Source organism: Serinus canaria, chromosome 6 (genome assembly GCF_022539315.1).
Source record: "Serinus canaria isolate serCan28SL12 chromosome 6, serCan2020, whole genome shotgun sequence".
Taxonomy (NCBI): domain Eukaryota; kingdom Metazoa; phylum Chordata; class Aves; order Passeriformes; family Fringillidae; genus Serinus; species Serinus canaria.
In genome coordinates, this window is record NC_066320.1 from 12,509,325 (window position 1) to 12,529,138 (window position 19,814).

General features: G+C 41.1%; 1 protein-coding gene across 7 annotated transcripts in view; it reads left to right on the plus strand.

Annotated features, from left to right (window-relative positions):
* Positions 1–766: 766 nt before the first annotated feature.
* KCNMA1 (potassium calcium-activated channel subfamily M alpha 1) overlaps positions 767–19,814 on the plus strand; it is a 407,920-nt gene continuing 388,872 nt past the window's right edge. For 6 of the 7 annotated variants that reach the window (XM_050976322.1, XM_009087486.4, XM_050976319.1 and 3 more), the window contains exon 1: positions 1,178–1,869. In XM_050976322.1, the coding sequence (XP_050832279.1) occupies positions 1,561–1,869 (309 nt within the window). In that variant the 5' untranslated portion in view covers positions 1,178–1,560. Of the gene's footprint in view, positions 1,133–1,177; positions 1,870–19,814 lie in introns of those variants that run through there. The other variant, XM_050976320.1, reaches the window with a different exon arrangement.

Genomic DNA, 19,814 nt, shown 5'->3' on the forward strand with positions numbered 1-19,814 from the left:
CACCTGCTGCTGCAGCTCAACCGCCTCCTGCGAGCCCCGAGCGCGCCCCGCTCCCTCCCTCCCTCCTTCCCTCCCTCCCCCGCTGCCCCCCGGCTGCAGCCCCGGGCCCGCCGCCCCCGAGGGCGCCTTGCGGCCGCGCCGCGGAGGGGTCGCGCTCGCCGCGGTGCCGCGCTGCGCGGCGGGCGAGGGCTGCGGGCGATGGGCGCGGGGGCCCGGCGGGGCTGCGGGGGCCGGGGCCGTGACTGCGCCGTGCGTTGGCCGCTGCGTCATGACATCCTCCGAACCGGCCCCGCGCACGGCCGGCGCGGGGGGGCCGCTGCCGCCTGCCCCCGCCCCACCGCGGCTGCGGAGAGCGCGGCGCGGCGGCGATGGACGCGCCAGGGCCGGCGGGACTTGTTGGACCGGCAGCTCCCCGGCGCGGCCGGGCACCGCCTCGCCGCCACCTGTGAAGCGCCCGCCTCGGCACACAGCCCCCGCTCCCGCCTCGCCATCCTCCGGAGCGGGCGCTCGGCGCTTCGGCGGCGCCGCGAGCCGGACCGAGCGGGCGCGGAGCGGGGAGCGCTGCCCATGGGGCGCCGGGAGCCCGCCTGAGCCGGCGCCCCCACCCCCGGCGGCAGCGGCACCCCCGGCCCGCCCGGCACCCCCGGCCCGCGGGGCCTTTGATGCGCCCCCGGAGCGGCCGCGGCTGCGGGCGCGGGGCCGTCGCGTCCCCCGGCGGCACAGAGGGAGGGGCGGGAGCCGGCGGCGCCGCTGCGCGTGTGGGAGCAACAGCCTGAGCGACAGCCGGGCCCTGGAGGGAGCTCCCGAAGGATGGGCGAGGAGGCGGCGGCAGCGGCAGCGCACGCACAGATGGGCCAGCGGAGGATGAATTAGGAGCCACAGGAGGCTGCTGCTGGCACCAAGGGGGGAAGAAGAGAGAAAGGGGCTGGACTTGAAAGAGGAGGAGGAGGAGGAGGGTGCGAGGTGGGGGGGTGACTTAGTATCGCTGATAACAAGTTAAAGACTAATAACAATAATAACAGACCACCTCCGGGAGGATCCGCGGCGGAGGCTGAGTGAGGGATCCCCGCTGAGGCCAGCGGGGTCGCAGCGCTGGGTATCTCGGAGAGACGCTCAGAGGCATCAGTTTGTGGTGGTGGTGGATGATTTTTTTTGGGGGTGGGCGGGGTAGGGGCTGTGTATGCGGGAGAAGGAAGGGGTGGGAATCTGAGGAGGAGACTATCTTTTTATTATTATTTTAAATTTTTTTTTAATATCATTTTCGCCGTACAAAGAGGACGCTCGGAATTCACCGGCCTGTCGGCTCCCGAGAGGGACCCGGGAATTGTGCGGTCGCTTTTCTTCATCTGCTTTTTTTTTGTTTGTTTGTTTGTTTCGTTGGTTGGTTTGGTTTTTTTGTTTGTTTTGACTGGGGGCTTTTTATTTTTATTACTCTCCTTATCGTTCCCCGCTGAGCAGCGGCGGCAGCAGCAGCAATATGGCTGGTGATGGGCTTTTTGGGGGGCGCTGGCGGCGGGAGGAGCTCTCGGAAGCCCCTGCGCGCCCGGCTCGCTGTTAGCTATGGCAAATGGCAGCGGCGGCGGCTCCTACCCGGGCGGCAGCGGCAGCGGCATTAGAATGAGTAACAATATCAACGCCAACAATCTCAACACAGACTCGTCCTCCTCCCCCGTCAATGTGCCCAAGATGGATGCGCTCATCATCCCGGTGACCATGGAGGTGCCCTGCGATAGCCGCGGACAGCGCATGTGGTGGGCTTTCCTCGCCTCATCCATGGTTACTTTCTTTGGGGGACTGTTTATCATCCTGCTGTGGAGGACCCTCAAGTACCTGTGGACTGTCTGCTGCCACTGCGGGGTCAAAAACAAGGTAACTCCCCCTTCCCTTCCCTTCCCTTCCCCTCCTGCTGCCGGTGATGGTTTGGTGCGGTGGTGGTGGTGAGGAGGAGCAGGAGCCCAGCCTTGTAGACCAGGACACCTGGGCGAGGTGGCGGCGGGCTGCTGATGGCACTGTGCTGGCTGCTCTTGGCTTAGGGCTGCTGGGAGCTGCACCGTGGGCAGTGTAGCTGGAGGGAGAGGTGGTGGGTGCAGTCCCGAGGTGAGTCCCCGTTCCCCCTTCTCCGGTCACGCCACGCATTCGTTTTCGTCCGGTGGCGTGGAAGTTACACCTGCTGTGCGACGCTCGTCCCGTCCGAGAGGCACACGCTGGTGCCGTGGGACGGGGCAGATCAGAAGTTTATATGCGCCCTTGGGGCCGCATGTGATGGGGCGGGAGCTTGCATATCCTGATCTAAACTCTCAGTTGCCTTGTGGAATGAGAAACTTTGGCAAAATTGAAAGGGTAAATTTCTCACTCAAGTGAATCTTTATAAAGCTAGTTCCATTCCCTGAGAATGTTTGACATTTCTGTTTGTTAAATTAAGTGTATCTATCTAGAAGTATTCTGTACATTTGTAAGTATTCTCTTAACCTAAGTGTGAAGCCTTCAAGCCTTTCTGCCCCTTTGATTTTTGCATATTTCTAGCTGGAAGAAAGCATAGTATGTGAAATAAGTTCAGTTTCTGCTTTGAAAGGGACTATTTTCAAACCAAAGCTAAGAACTTGCTCAAGTCCAGACTTTCATTTTTGATTACGAAAAATGAGATTGAAAGTGTTACCACTCTGTATTGTGAAAGTGGATTTTGACAGACCCCAAAATAGACCAGCAACTGGAGTTTCTCCCCTTCCCTTTTCACATTTTTTGAATTACAAATGGAATAATATCTGCTTCAGTTATTCCTGGCACACAGACACCCACAAAAAACACACACACCTTTTAATATATGGTTGCTAGGTTGCTGGTTTGCTTTGACGTACAGTGAGCTGTCTTCCCCTTTCTCCTGTCCCCTCCCCCCTAACACACAGCACATACACCAGCTCTGTGGAGCGTCCGGCATTTAGGGGAAACCAGGAGCAAAGTTAGAGCATGAGAAGTTAATGTTTGTTGTGTAGTTTGGGTTGCCTCAATGAACTTCCACATGCCAGTTGGAAGTTGAACTCTTATAGAGAGCTTGGCCTGTCTATGGGAAGGAGTGATAGCTAAAGTTAAGGAATAAAAGCTTTTAAGTCAGCCTTAAGCATCAGGAATCCTATCAGGCAGCGCTACTTTTCTGAAGGCTTTTTTTTTCCATTCAAAACCAAACCTGAACTTTCTTAGAGAGGTGTTAGCCAGGCATGATGACACAGCTCTAACGAATTTGTGATAGTAAGATACAGGTTCCTACAGCAGTAAAAGGCTGTAGTTTTCAAGGAAGGGTGAGCAGTGAAGACTTGAGCTTTGGTTTTGTTGTGTATTTAGCATTTCTGCCTCCACAGAATGAGACGAATCTACAAAGGCTCTCAGGGATCTTGACGAAAAAGAAAAATCTGTGTGTTATTACCTCATGCTTCTTCCCTTGAGAGAGTAAAAAGTTAGAGGCTGGTACGCAGGTTTCCCGTGCGTGGTTTCTCGATGGGTGCTGTTGGTCAGATAGTCCTTCATTGGGACACAGTCAATTAGAGCAGATCAGTCATTTCTTAACCAGTATAAAAAGATATGTGCAAATTGTTTTAAAACCTTTTGGGCTAAATGTGGCTTTTAAGGAACAGGCTTTGTTGAGGGGCTCAAACACTTCCAGTCCCAACAGTTTGATGCACTATGGCTATGACAGGTTGTAAGATTTCAGTTTATTTCATCTTTGAGACTAAAGTAGTTCCGTGAATGTCATTCCCTGGGGCAGGAGGATAAAGGGCTCTGCAGGTAGGGGGAGATATATGTCTCCTTTTAGATCCTATTTGTTCCACTAATAAGGATTTTCAAGACTCTGGCAAAGAAGAACTTTCAAGGGCTTATCCTGCATTCTTTATACAATAAAATGGGGAACTGGAGGGAATTCTGTGTATGCAAGGATGTTAGTTACAACTAGTTATTGCAAAACACTTTTCTAGTATTTCGGGTATAAAGGCTAACTGAAGTAACAACTGGAATTATCTGAAACTTTGCTGTTATCAAGCACTTACTTTGTTGCTTGGTGAGTTGGGAAGAGCTGCTGGGGCTGCTGGACAGAACTTTGAATGCATATATATCCTGTGTTGACTCTATTTGGCCTCATATAAAAGCAGTTTTGGAAGAAGTAGCTCCTCCTACTGCAGGATTGAAGAAGTTTTCTGCATGTTAGGAGCTTTCCTTTCCTCTGCTGCCTCTTCTGCTGCTCCACAGGTTGCAGGGGAGTTGGGCTGTCCAGCATCATCTCACTATCTACATAAAGAGCAGTCCCAGTGAGAGAGCTAAAAGAAATCTTCCTCATGTCTACTTTCTGTGGCCTCTTACTGAATAATTCACATATATATGTGAATAATTCAGAGTTACTGTGCTGACACTCATTTCTGTATCTGTTATTGCAAAGAACTGCAAAAAAGTTTCATTTTTTTTTCTCCCTGCTATATTCTAAACATGACATTGTATTCCAGTTATTTGTTGATGATTGTTTGAATGTAAAACTTTTTAATGACTACATAGCAGGATTTACAGTGTGGTTTGTTTGGAGTATCCCACTCTTCAACTCATGTAATTTAAAGCCAGAATTTAAAACCATGACATAAGCAGTTTATTACTTTGTGGTATGAAATTTTATTAATTTTTTTCCCCTTGGAGATAAGAAAGTCAAGATACTGTAAGTCAAGAATATGAAAACAGCTAACAGAATCACCAACATTGTCCCTTAAAATTCCGTCTCTAATTTATGTAATTGTATATGAAGAGAATATGACTCTTAATTGTGTACTAAAAATGATTGTTGAAGTTTTAGGATTTTCATGTTCCATACTTGCTTTGTGAATGCCCAAAAAATGTAAATCTTTACCTTTGTTGTCAGTGCTTCATGTAGTTATTACTGTCAGAGCCCTTGTATTTCTTTATTCAATATGGTATATAATTTTAGATGCAATTTTTCAAAATTAGCTACAGTCTATTTGCAACCAGCCTTGAAAAATGCTGTTTTTTTTCTCAGTGTTTACATCTACATATTTAGTAGAGCTTAGATACTGCTAATGAACTTGTCTGGTCATTGCTTGTTTTTTCTCCCTTGACCAACTAATTTCTGTTTGTGTATGAAAAGTAGAATGTAAGATTAAATTTCATTGGGTTGGACTCTGACATTAGTTGTTCTTGTTGGTGTTAACAGCAGGAAAATAAAATAAATATGTATGGTAATGTACACATAGGGGCTAAATGCATATTATACAATCTATAGTTCTTTTGATTATATGGATCTACCTCTTCATTTTCTATGCTCCTGGAGGGCATTTTCTGCTGACATTATCTGTTATGGCTTTGGACAAACTCTAAAACCATGAAGAAGGAGCAGTGGAATGAGAGAGCACAGATTTGGGGCACAGTCAGCTCCTGGAGCTGGTCAGTGCAGAATCAAATGGAATTTGTTTCCTTTGGAAGAATATGATACCAGACCCTTTATTGCTGTTCCTTAGTTCCCCAGTGAAGGGTACCTCTTACAGACCTTATGTCATCGGGCTCTGGCAGGTAGAATACATCCTTATTGTGATGCTTTTGGTGTTTTGGAAGAGCTTTTCCTCCCCCACAACCCAGGACTTGTACCCATATCAAATGCAATTATGAGTATAGGAAGCAGTTGTTAGCCTGAACTTACAAGCCCTAATAGTCTTCTTTGACCTTGGTCTACATATTTTTGAAATGTAATAAGTTACACAGTGCTTTTTACTCAGTAGAAACCAAGCAAAGTTCCCATTTGTTTTGAACAGAAAGAAACCTGGTTTTGCTGGAAATACAATATTTGCAGAAGTCGCCTTTGAAAAGTTAAGAGTTTCAACCCAGAATTCTAAAGCCTGAGAAAATTTGTAAGTGGAAAAATTTAGCTTGTCCGAAAAACAAGCGGCATTCATTCAAAGCTGGCTCTAGTGTGGGCGAGGCTTGCTGGTTTCTGAGCAATACCTGCATAAACGTCCTCTCCAAATAAAGAAAAGGATTTGAGGCGCAATCTGTTGAGAAAACTTGGAGTGCACATTGGAAGACACGTGTGGACATGCAATGCAGGGGACCCCTTCATTTAAATCTGTGTGTGGAATCGTCACCTTGACTCTCTTGAAGATGAGCTGGGCAGCAGCGTCTGATGAACAACTGGGAGGCTCAAGGGATTAGCGGGAGCTGTAATGCATTTTGCTGCTCAGTCACATGCACAGCCTGGCTCAGTCCTTCCTGTCCCATGGCTGTCAGGTGGTCTGCACGCAATTCCTCCCTGAGAGCCTCCCCAGACAGGTTGCCAGTTGAGAGATGGCCATGGTGGAGAGGTCAGGGTCTGAGAGAAAAGGTACTCACAGCCCTTTGCAGGTGGCGTTTCTACAAGCAGAGAAGGCGCTGGTGTGGAGGGGTGTATGCTGCTGCTTTCCATGCTCTGGAAAGGAAGATACTTCTGGCTCTCTGGAGCTTAGAAAGGATTTCACATTTTATAAACTCATACTAAAATAGGTTTCTGCATGTAGAAAAGAGAATGCATAGACGAGGATTTAACTCGAAAACCAAACATTCTCAACCAAAATGTTGTTTTGGTACGTACAGTATCATGCTTATTTTCAAGGCTTTGCAACACATACATTTAAGGAGAACACGTGCATGCAAAAAGAACTTGAAAATCTCACGTTTACAAATCCATAAGTGCTGGTTGAAAACCATTAGATTTCACTTTTTTCCCCCAGTTTAGCTCAATAGAAGAAATGCCTGTAATAGCAAACAAAAAGCTTTTAAGTAACACCGATCCGTGTACTCAGTTTTGATGCATTGGGATTTCTGAATGCGGAATGAGGGCAGTTTACAGCCCCAGAGACAGAAACACTGAACATTCAGAGAGCACTAGCCCTAAGTATAATCTCTGCAGGGACAGGATCTAATGATTATAATTAAAACCAGCAAGGATGGTGCTTGTATGTCCTGTATTATTGAAAGAAAGTAGATTGTGAATCTTAGTCATTGAATGTCCTTCCTGGGACAAATCCTACAAAGAAGCTGTAATCTCTAGTCAGGTGCAGCACAGAGCAGCAGTCAAGCGTTCCTTCTGAGATTGGCTCTTCTGTGGAATCCAACTCAGAGTGACAAAAGTTTATATGAATTTCAGGGCTGGCTGGTGCTAATTCCTCAGCAGCATCAGGCTGTAGTTCAGCAGCAGCAAGGCATCCTGTAATGTGAAGTTGGTAGGGCAGCAGTCGCCGGGGTGGTATAAACATGAAAATAACACTAGATGAAAGTGAGGAACAGGGTATCCCTTTGGTTCTACTAAACATTCCTTGTCACATTGCATAAAACTGTGTATTTTACATGGATGAAAATTAGTGATTTATCAGAAGTCTGAGAAGGGCACAGTGAATGCAGCTTGTGGAGGTTTTCTAAGGGAAAGATAGCTGAAACATTATGTGTGGGTGTTAATGGTTTAAAAAATATTTTTCTCGCGCACATATGATTTTAGTGGCAAAAGGAAAGGAGCTACACTTTAAAAAGCTGTGTTTCTGTAATGGGTTTGTATGCTGCTACGTGGCTGAAGGTTTAGAATCAGAATAGCTTGAGTTGGGAGGGAGCCGTAAGGATCACCGAGTCCAGCTCCCTGCTCCTTGCTGGAGTACAATGCCTGACTGGGAAGTGAGTGCAAAACTCTGATAGATCACAAGACTACGCTGGCATTTATGCAAAATTGCACAGGGCTAAATACACTAGTTCCAAATTAGACCTCCTGGTTTGTCAGTGTGGGCACTTTGTCTGGGACACACAGGTCACCTTGGGTGACAGTGGAGGGTGGAAAAGCAGCAGGGTCTGAGTAAATGAGAAGGAATGATACCTATCTCTCTGTCAGAGACATACTGGTCAGGAAGGGCCCATTTTGAATCCTGATGGTATTTATAGCCTGAGAATACATCGGGTTTGCATCTTTGAGAGGAACACTTCATTTCCATATATAGTATCCATGGTTCTGTTTAAATGAATGTGCCGCCACTGAAATGTGTTGAGTTCCTTTGCTTTGAGATGATATATTGCATGTATTTGTCTGTTTGAGAGGTACAGAAATGAGAGAGTTATCCAAGGTCTGTTGAAATATAGGGAAGCAGTCCTAATAACTTCAATGGCTTTGGACTCAGGCCTAGATGTTCACAGTGTCCTAGATGAATCAGATTTTTTAAAAAAATAATATTCTAATGTTAACATTTTAAGCTTTTAAAAGCTTTTTTCTTTTATTCTAGCAAGTTGTATTTACTTGGTTTGTGGCCATTATGTCTGAGATTTCAACATTAGAAACATAATATTTAAAAGTCACACATGGTATGTTTCCATTCCAGTCAAGAATTATTCCTTCTGCCAGGCTCCCCTGGGGAATCAAAAGCTGAGTGCTTGAATGGCTGATAATATCCTATAAGGGCATCTCTCCTGCAGGCTGATGTATGCAATGGTAAATATTGGCTCTTTTTTTAGAACTGCAGTAAGGGCACATTTAGTGGAACTGGCAGGGGTCCCTTGCCCTATGGATCACCTGCAGAACAGACACATGTGCAGCTGCAGCCCTGAGTCCTGGAAACCTTTTTGCACGTCCTGAGCTTCACTACCTAAGTTAAGTATCAGAGCTGGTAACATAGAGTGGAGAAAATACCCGAAAGTCATCATCACTAGGACACAGAAATGGGGAGGAGTACTGTAACCTCATCAACAGTTGCAGCATCACATAACAACTGAACAGCTTATCACTGTAACTGTTAAATACAGGTCTACTGTGTTGTGTTTTTCATTGCTCTTTATAGAATGAATTTATACTACAGTTTTGCTTCCCCTTTGTCCAAGAAAATCATGACTAAATATTTTGGCATACTTGGATATATTTCATTCATTTTTCATGGTATCTTTTACATTTTTATCTAATGCTTGGCTCTTCTTTTTTTTAGCTAAAAAGGTGACTCACTTTTAATGTGCTATTACTATTGTTATTAGTAGTAGTGAGATTAACTTTAGCATTATTGGTGTTGGGTTAATTTCTATTCTAAGTACAGGGAAAACATTGATACAGATATGTTTAAAAAATAACCTGTTTGAAAATGGTGACGTTAATATTGCAAAAATAAAGAGACATGTATTAGAATGATTCTTCATTTTACCTTCTCATAAGTTTTCTAGTATTAGCTCTGCTCAACTTATTTTAGCTGTAATTATGCACAGATATTCTGCAGGACAGAAATTACTTGGAATGGGGTACTGGGGTACTCTGTGACCTATGGTGGTCCTAGTTGGTGCAGAGCACTTCAGGTGCTTCAGATGAGGTGAATCCTTGGCTAGAAGTGATTTGACACGAATTTTTTTTGAAAGTGAGTTTGCAGATCAACAGGCAGAAGGTTTGTGATGTTCTTACATTTTCTAGGTTATCTTACTAAAAGTATTGTTTCATGAAGAAGATGACAAACTCCACTTGGGTTTTGAAGACAGAAGAACAAAAATCTCCTTACTCCTTTTAGTCACAGGAACAGCTTAGGTAGGAGAAAATATTGCAGAGTCTGTCTGCATGCAGTGCAAACCTTTTTCCCCATGAGGGATTTTTTCAATGCTTTGATTATGCACTTTGGATAGATTGGTTTTTTTATATGGGAAATTTTTCCAGCATTTGGTGTTAGTTTTCTTATACTATATATATACACAATACACTTACACCTAAAGGCTTCTGATTCCTTCAGGATCAGAAACAGGGGACTACTGCCTTTATGTTTGCATTATTTTCATATTACTTAAGACTCTCAGCTATAAGCCTCCTTCTTTTCTTTCACCCTTTATGGGTCTGGCTTCTGGTTTAAAGCCATACAAGATTTTACCTGGCTAAATGCTGATTTTCCTCCTTTGACACTGCCTTAGATGTGCAACCTCTGGTGTCTTTTTGTTAGAAGAGCTGAATTTGTATGACAGATATCTTGTTCTTGAAAGAAAACAACACAAAAAACTTCACGGTTTTGATATTTGCAAAAATAAGTTTGGTTGCTTTGCTGGAATGTTTCTCTAGGATGTGATAAAATTTAAATTTATACAAGTGAAAAAGGCTGTCCAACATGTGGAGCTTTAGCTCTGCCTGTATGATGTAAGGGATCAAATTTTAATGTTGACCTGGATGATATGTACAATAGGAAAACTACGGCATCTTTGTGTTGCCAACTGAATGATTCTGGGAATGACAAAAAAGAAGTGTTTGTTTTCTCTTATTTCCAATTTGTGGTGTTATGTTTGTTATTAAGTTTTGCACAATTTTAAAGAAAACTGACACAGCAGTTATTTAGTTTAGTAACTTGTATCACTTGCACAAAATAGCTGTTTGGACATCAAAATTTCTATTTAAGATCTTAATAAGGTCTTCATCTGAATTGATTTCAGTCAGTTTCAGTTCATTTCAGAAGGAGGTATTGTTCTTGAAAACTTGTTTTCTCTCTCTAGATGTTTGTTCATTAACACTTTTTTTTAATTTAATGTTGACTTTACACATCATATTCTGGACTTGAGTTGGGTTTACTTAATCCCCTGGCTTCTCAGTATATATATAGGGGAAGGTAGTCAAGTGTTTGTAAAGTTATGCACTGTTTTAAAGCTTCATAAAGCAATACTGTCTCTTGCATTAACATCTGATGTTTTAATTAGATGTTAATGCAATTAACTTCTAATTTTTAATTGTAATTTTATTTTAGCTAAGAGGTTGATACATACCCAGTAATAAAAATATATATATTTTGAGCTGATTTCCCTTGGAAATAACTATAATAAAAATTAAGTTAAAAATAATTTTTCATGCTCTCATTTTAAAAATGTTATAATTTCTGTGGCTATAGTTGCTTTAATAAAACTCTATACAAACTTTTGTCTTTATTGACTGTCCATGTGATTCTTTGTCTTTGGGTTTTGTGTTCTTTAAACTTTTCTTTTTACGTTTTTAAACAAAAGAGCAGACACAGAGTAGCATAGGCTTGTCTGTTTGCTTTTTATACACAAAGAAATAGAATAATTAGTTTTGAAAATTTCTGCCTGCAGCAGGTGAAAGGAACTGCAGAAGGGACTCGAGACTGGCATCAGGTGCAGCAAGAAAGTAAACCTGCTGAGTTACTAATTGTTAAAATCCTTCATTAATGGTCATCCAGGGTGTGGCTGAGTCTTGTTGGATGGGGGGGGGGGGGGTCACATTGCAAAGTGAGTTAATTTAAGGAGTGTGGGTGGGTGTGGTGGAGGTGACTGGGTAATTGATTGAGCTCCAGAGTGTCATCCAGCATTTAGCTGTGCTGCTCCTGAGTGCTCTGAAGTGTAGGGGCATACCAGCTTGGTTTAGAGCATAACATGATTATTTCTGTGAAGGTGTCCAAGCTGCATTTTGCGGTGTGTGCATCTATTTTATGATTTGGTATGAAGGTAATGTAAACCATACCTCATTGATCTTGTTGAAGTTACTTCACTTACAACTTTTTTTAAACACAAATTTAATCTGTCAGAGCAAGTGAAGAGTTTTGTTGCAGCAGAATTTTTTTATTTAATCTTCTAATACTGGGGTTACTATCTTGAGGTGCAGACTTTAATACTGTGAGACTTGCTGCCAGGTACCTGAGCTGTGTTGACTAGTAGGTCTGGTAGCTCCACCTCCTGAACTTTTCTATGTTTTTTAAGGTCTTTTCACTGAGTAGAAATGGTTTAATAGGTAAAAATTGAATGTAGAAAGGTTTAAAAAGAGAGGTTGTTCCATTATTGCCATGCTAAATATTGATTTCATGGAGTCCTTTGCAGGATAGGGTTTTGTTGACTGGGCAAGTAGGTAGACAAGTTTTGAAAGTAAGCTCCAGCTTTCCCAGTGTGTTTAGGTGAATTCCCTTCAGGTGAGACTGTGTAGGAAGATGAGCTCCATCAGCACACCTGATCTGCTCCACCTGTTCATGGGCCTGAAGTCCCTGTAGCTGGGTTGGGTTAGTCTTGAGGGTATAAATGCTGAAGTGCATTTATAGGTTCTTCACCCCTTTAATTGTATTGATGATGGATACTGCCTGCCTGGTTTTACATTGTCAGTTTTTCTGGGTTAATTGGGCTGCTTGCTACTAATTTATAGGACCATCAAGTTAAAGTATTAGATGATTAAAGCCACTGAGACTGGCTCAGTTGGTCAGAGTACAGAGTTAAAACCAAGGTTGTTGGTTCAGTCCGTGTATCGGCTGTTCACTGAAGAGTTGGACTCAATGATCCGTGTGGGTCCCTCCCAACTCAGAACACCTTGAGTCATTCTTTTTTTTAAACAAGCCCTAACCCTTACAAATTAATTATTTTAAATTTAAAGAAAAGTTTAATTTCGTGTAGATCTTGTAGCAAATGCTACATTTATAGAAGATATTTTAAAGAATAATCATAATAGTCTGCAGAATTTAATTTTAGATTGTTTCTGTTTGTCCTTTGGCTTCAGGCATTTGATTAGATTATATAGTTCAGTTAATGCTCTGCATCTCGCCAGGCTTTTGAAGGTGAAAACCTAAGATTCTTGTTTAATTTTGTGACTAAAACTTTGAGACTAAAACTTTGTGCAAATGCTTTAATATCAGAGATGCAGTGTAAGTGATGCAAGCTGGTTTGTGTTTTGTATTGATAGATCTTAAGTAAACCTAATTCCTGTGCTGTGTGTCAACGCTTCTGTATCATTTAAGTTCTGTTTAGAGGGCTAAACAACTTGAATTTTGCCACTAGCATAAAATGCTAGCAAAAAACTGTTACAGGAGCTCTAGGATATAGTTGTGAAACTTTCCAGTCTATATAAGGAGCATTGTGCCTTCAAAATTTGACTTAGCAATTGAGAAAATCTGAACCATTTTTCTGTTGTGGTATGCTGAGGCCAGCTGGTTTTGCAGGCTTAGTTGTGCCAGATCCTCTTACCAGCTTTGAGCAAGGGGCAATGCTCTGCCCCATGCATCATATGGTGTAAAAGCAGATAATAAGGAGAAAGCCAGCAGAGGAGGAGGACTGTCAAAGAACAGATTTGTCCCAGCCCATGTAAAGCAACCTAGTGATTTAGATAAGCAGATGATATAATTAAGATGCATCCACTCACACCTTCTGTTAAATTTATGAAGGGAATGTAGTTTATGAGTCCTTTAGGGCAGTTATTTTAAAGAGCTGCTTTGATCCAAGTTCCTGTGTAGATTTATTTTTTACTTGAGCAGAGAATAAAAGGAATTAAAAAAAAAAAAAAGCTTTAATTTGGATGGGATGAAATTTTATCTGTAGTATATTGAGGAATTTTTAAGAAGAGAAAAATAATGTGGTGGAGGGAATGAAGGCTGATGACAAGAAGGAGGGATTCTGTCTAGTTCAACAAGCAGTGCATGGTATTCACTTTATATGCAGACACTTGGAATATGCTTGCTTCATTGCCATTAAAAAAAAAATCAAACGCAGTTTTTGAGTTCCCATACCCACGTTGGAGTTAAAGAATAATGTTACTTTTAGGCTCTAGGAAGGTTCCCAGTTAAACATATGCTTGTTGGTTTTACTATTTTTAGCTTCTTTGAGCAGCACGTGTTCTCCTGAGATATTTATTTGTGAATGTTGTATTCTGTTCTTAAAAGGAAAATCTCTCTCGGTCTAGATTCTTTTTCTGTATCCAAGAAAGGAAAGGGCCAGGGTTCTTGTCCATGCTTTACTTCTTGGAAATCCTAGGAGACAGGGTAAATTAATTAATTCTAAAATGGATCCATCTGGTAGTGCTAGCAATGCCAGGGGAGAACAGGTGAAAGAATCTGAGCCAAGGAAAACATATAGTGCATTATATAACATGTCAGGTTCTTTGGGGCATATTGCTATCAGAGGGCTAATCTTGGTGTTAGGCTCTTTACTTTTTGTTTAGGCTTGTTTTTAAATCAGAGGGTTAAAGGGTTAGTTTGAAGTGTTTCTGTTTTATTGCTAAATTTTTTTTTTCATTATTAATAAAAGGCAAATGTATGTAGTTCAATATGTGAGAAACACATAATTCCCTTTATGGGTTTGTTTGAAAGTAAATGGGTTGACAGCGTTTGAAACAAAAAATGAAATGAAGTCAGTTTCGGAAAAATCATTTATCTTTTAAATTTAGAAAGCTGTTAGGCAAAACAAAAATCATGGAAGGTATGGTGCCAACTCAGTTTTGCCCCCAAATTTGTATAAGAAGAATACAAAATCTCTATGCAGCCTTTTTTGTTACCAAAATTACCTTGTTTAAATTCTCAGCAATATTTTCAAGGCAGTGATAGCATCACTGGGAATAGGAATGTAAAAATGACTGTAAAAATTGAATTGTATTACCTGTTTTGGGAGGCATGAAAAGGTAAACAGAGTAAATGCTGGGAAGAAGTGCATTAGATGAGAAGGGAAATGGCAGTGAGGAGATGAACGGGCGGTGTGTGCTGCCAGCGCAGGGTTTTAGTTTGGCAGGGCTCCCCAGCACACATTCCCATTTTATTGTGGCACCACTCTGACATGTCTGTGTCATTGCCTGTGCTGTGGGGCCTGTGTCTGAGAGAAGGCTGCTAATGTGCAGTCTCTGGGGGAATCTGTTTCATCAGGACAGGTGCCTGGCCCTTTTGGCATGACTTTGAAGCGAGTGGAGAAAGTAGGCCATAGAGCTTTTTGGGAACTTAGGAGCTTAGTAGCTAGATCTTTATCCAGCTTAAAAAAAAAAAAAAATCCATCTCATTATCTACCTTTAAGTCAAATTCCATCCTTGTCTATAATTTCTTTTAACATCCTCTGTTCTTTTATTTCATGCTGCATAAACTTCACCTTTTTTTTGTAGTTTAAAAATCCCAACAAACCTCTCTGAGAGCATTTCACATGCAGGTGGAAGGAGCGTTCTTGTTTGTCTCACTTGAATTTGCATCTCTGAAGTAGAAGATTTTTGGTCGTTTTTGAGATTAAAATTAAATATTATAGTGGAGAGAATTGAATTCTATTTTTGATAAATAATTTTCAGGAAAATACAGTTTTCCCCAAATTGGAGTACTTTCAAAACACTAATACTGTTTCAATAACTAGGGGAAGGGCAAAGATGATGCAGGAACAAATTTCCCTTTTTATATTTTTGGTCAGGTAAGAAACATTTTAGCTTTTAGTCTTATCTTATTTTGTCTTATAATGCAAAAACGAAAGGCAGTTAATAGCTTGATTCATGTTGCTTTGTCAGGAATCTCATTTTGACAAGTGTTTATAGTTTTCAGGAGTTGTTTCCATATTAGAAGTTAATTTGTTGAACTTAAAAATTCTTTGTACATCAGTTCTATTCTCTGCTGAGCTGTAGTGTCTGAATATTTCCATTTCTAGGGTATGACTATATAAATATTCATGTAAATATACATTTTTATATATAGAGAGAGTATATTTTATATATATATATATATATTTTATATATATATATATGACCAAATATTTTATGAAAAATTACACCAAAGTTTAGCTCTTTTTCCAATGTACTCTTCTATTAGAGTGTATTGTGTTCATTTTAATCTCTGTAATATATTGCGGAAAGCATGCAAGAATAGGAGATTAAATGTGTTTCTCATTTGTAGAAATACAATAAATTCTGCAAACCCCCTAAATCATTTGATTGCATGACAAGTGATATAGCTGCTAAAGTACTGTAGAAACTGTGGTCAGCTATTTAAAATGTTTCATTTGTTTTAATAATTCTTCTGTTCTCATGTAATCATAGATTTGTTAGGAGTTTTATGTGGTTTATTAGTGGAAGTAGCTATTTCAGCAGACACACTAGCACATTGAAACAGGCTTGCTTACTGAGTGATGAGCCCTTGGGAAATTTAGCACAGCTTTTGAGCATTGGAATGAAAGAAAGAAGTGGCAAGCTGAGAGCAATACTGATCACAACTGGTCTGTAAGAAGACAGTGAAAAGAAAATGTTGAATATTATGTAATTTTTTTTAAGTGCCTGGTGCATTCATGCCTTTCTAGGCCATTGCTACGCTGATTTTTTTTTTATCAGTCTGCCTCTTGTGTTGTGGAGTTCCCTTAACTCTTCAGTGCAGGGGTTTTGGACATAGCATTTTAATGCTGTTTTCTTTTATCTCATCTGAAATCCGTCCTCTCAATACAGACTGGGGTATACATGGCCATAAGTCACATATCCTTCCTTGTTTGAATGTTTTTCTTTCTTCTGAAGTCAACATTAGGATTTGGAGGCCTGTTGCTATATTGACTTAGTTAATTCATACTTCCTGGCTAGTGGGCAAATTTTGGCAAAACTGATTTGCAGAGGGCAGAGAAGGTTTGGTACAGGTTCTGTATGTTTACATGAGAAATACAGTGGTGATATTGGTGGCAGAGAGAGTCTGAAATAGTTTGCAATAGAGCAGGCTGGTGTTTGATGTTACTGCACCTCTACAGTGTCGGCCAATTGAGCTGTAAAACATTAAATCACAATATAAATTAGCGGTCTTATTTTGAAGACTGTTTTTTTTTTTTCTCCACAAGAGGATTAGATATCTCACTTTCTTCCTGTTCTGTCCTCCTTACAAGCCCAATGAGTACTTCCACAGCTAAGTCTGCATGAGACCAGGATTAGACTTAGTCCAGGAAGGAGGTTTCTAGGTAGGAACTGGTTGATCAGTGTAGCAGAAATTACCTGTGGCTTAGAGGAGCTCTGAAGTCCTGGGCTTCTCTGAATGGTGAGCTGGCTGAAGTTGAAGCTGGAGCTGGAGCTGCCACTGTGCAGTGTGTAATTGCTCACCAATTTCTTTGGTGAGTAATCACACCCTAACTGCTGCTTAATTTATCCAGATGACTTTGTAATTACCTGGGTTCTGTAACAATGTAGCACTTTTAACCCCTTTGGAAGAAGCTTTTTTACTGCAGAACTTCAGTAGTAAACATTCATGGTATATGTACTTAAAATATCACAGCTCACTGATGGGATCATGTCTAAACCAGAAGTTTTCTACTTTATACTTTCCTAGTAAGAAATCAAGGTTGAGCAAATTCCTTTAGGCAGTGCTACTTAAAAACTTCTGGTAGGAATACCTGGAGTGGCTTTTATTTTTCAATAATTTTTATCTATTAATCCACAAATCCTAGCATTCTCATAGCTGGGATCTTTGTGTGTTTGGCATTTATACAATTGTACAGCCAAAACCATTCAGAGACTTTATTTAGCACAAATTTAGTATTTCTTTTTTTTTTTATTTTAATTTTTAATCTAATTTACAGTACTGTGATACATTGCATTAAGAGATACAATATAAAAAGCTTTGCTGTATTGCTTTTGTTCAGGACTTCACAGCAGTTTTATTTTTTCTGTCTTAGTGGCTAAATGCTTCTAGTAATAATTCTCTAATGAAATACTTTTGTCATCATAGACTTAAAATACTTTTTTTTGGTGCAGCTGTTTGTTTACCCAGATTTTTCCTTTCTTCCCCCAGTGCTCTGTTCAATTTGCAAAGAGCAGCCATTCCACAACTTTGTATGAATACCTTCTTTTAGTGTATGGTCTCTGTAATTGTTGGATTCATGTCATGCAGGGCTGGTGCATTCTTCACTAATTCATTCTGATATGCAACTTAGTGTTGGTGCACAGATCCCTCTGGTGTTCTAATGGTGCATGGATGCTGGGGTAAATGATAAATTCCAGGTAATGAATGCATCATATGGGAAAGAGGTATGCTAGCAGGACTCTAGGATGGTGGCTGTGGATATCCATCTAGTCTTGGGTGCATCTTCCTTGGCAGCCTGTGCATTACTTTGTCTGAGGGATTGTAGGGCTTCTTAGTTTTTTATTCCTTTAATTATTACTCAGTAGGGAACCTTCCTGATACTTTTGTATGACGTTTTATTATAATGCAGACTTAGTTTAAGTCTCAATATTACAAAAATTTCTCCCACAGCCCCCAAGTGGCACTTCAGCTCTGTGTAGGTTTTGCTAGAGGAGTCCTGTGGAGGCTCTTGATATTGGGCTTATCACCTGTAGGTCCTTCCTGGGAATTAGAAATGAAGGAGTATAGTACAGGTGTTTTCTCATTCCTGAAAAGAAATACCATTATGTACATTTACAAGGGTTATCACATTATTTTATTTTTAAATGCATCTAGCAAGTATTCCCAGTCATATCAAATCTGAACTTGTACTTAACTAATTTTATCTGATCAGGACTGAAGCACTTGTTCCATGATGTTCTGAGAACTCTCGGTTCATATTGAAGGCACTGTCAGCTGAGGTTCTTAAAACAGTATGGAATTCTTAACTGCATAATTTATTACTGCTAGGGACACAATTGGGCCAGTGCCAAAGCCTGAATTTAGAATCCAGTCCAAGAATTCAACATAAATGTAGCAAATGCTGGGCCAGAGCTGGTGGCTTTCCAGCACTCCAGGTCCGAGGCCGTTCTTTGTCATCGGTGACGTCTCAACATGTCAGTGTTGGCTCTTTAGTCTGTAGGTACTGAAAGCCTCCTGACAGCAGTCTAAGGAGGTTAATGAGTTTAAAAACCTAAGATTGCCAGGGGTTTGTGATCCCCTGTGTAGACTCTTCATTTTAAGGAAAATCTTGGACTAACAGAAGTTTTCCACAGAGATTAAGAATTAATGAAGGAAAAAAAAACAACCCCCAAACAATTCACAGCCAAAAGTACTTTTATGCCTTACAGGGATGTTATTCTCTAGACCAGAAATACTATTTTGTTTTTATCTACATACAGATCCTGGGGGGTGATGGAAGATGACATGATGCTTATATGATGATATTTTGTAAAAATTGTATATTGGGTTCTGATAATTTCCTAGGTTTGTATATTTCTTTTAAAGAATCTTATTATTGAAACAAAAAAAATGTGTCTCACAAGTTTAGGACAGATGTCACAGATTTTGAGTAGCTATAATTAATTCCCCCTTTTGGTTTTTTTTTTTTAATTTAAGAGAGTCCTTGCTAAGAAATGTCAAACAGTATCTGTTTAATTAGTTGTTCTGTGATCACTGTAAAATATAGATCAAAACCAGACACATGTAATGCAACAGCAGTTGCTAAAATTTCAGTATGTTACATAGTAATAGGAAGTTAGAGCTGGGCACAGAACATCTCAGAAAAAATGTGTATGGATGTGAAAAACATCAGTCATCAGTTAAGTGGAGCATAGCAGTTGTGTATGAGCACATGGAAGCACTCCAGGAAAGAAAGAGGAACAAGAAATATTATACTTAACACAAATTTGGCTTTAGGTACTTAAAGGTGTTTACCCACAATGAAATTTCTGGCAAGAAGCTCAGAATTTAAAATGATCTCAAGCATAAATGCACACGTGTAATTACTGAGAGCTGTGAATGAACCCAGAAAATAAGCAAATTCTGCATTTCACTGGAAAGTTGATTTTTGGAGACTCAAGGATGAAAAATGTCAGACCACATAAGAGCCTAGCACACATTATTCACTTCTTCACCCTCATCTATTCCTCATTCTCTTTGTGCCCCATAAACTCTGCCTTTTCAGCTTCAGTGAAGGCCTCCTTTGTCTGTATTAGTCAAGTGAGATCACTTTCTTCTTTACTCTTGTGTGCTCTTCTGAATATGTCTTTTGTGTAAGTTTGTCCAGGAGGAGAGGGAGTGACAAAAACCTGCCTGCAAAAAGCTGAGATCCAGGGGTTGCACTTTAGCATCAGCTTATGGGAGTCACACAGGCAAAGATGTGCATGGAGGGGTGCAGAAGTTTTGTGGAAGGCTGGAGAATGCTCTAGCCTTGGAAAGGAAAAGTAGAATCCTGATTGGGAACAA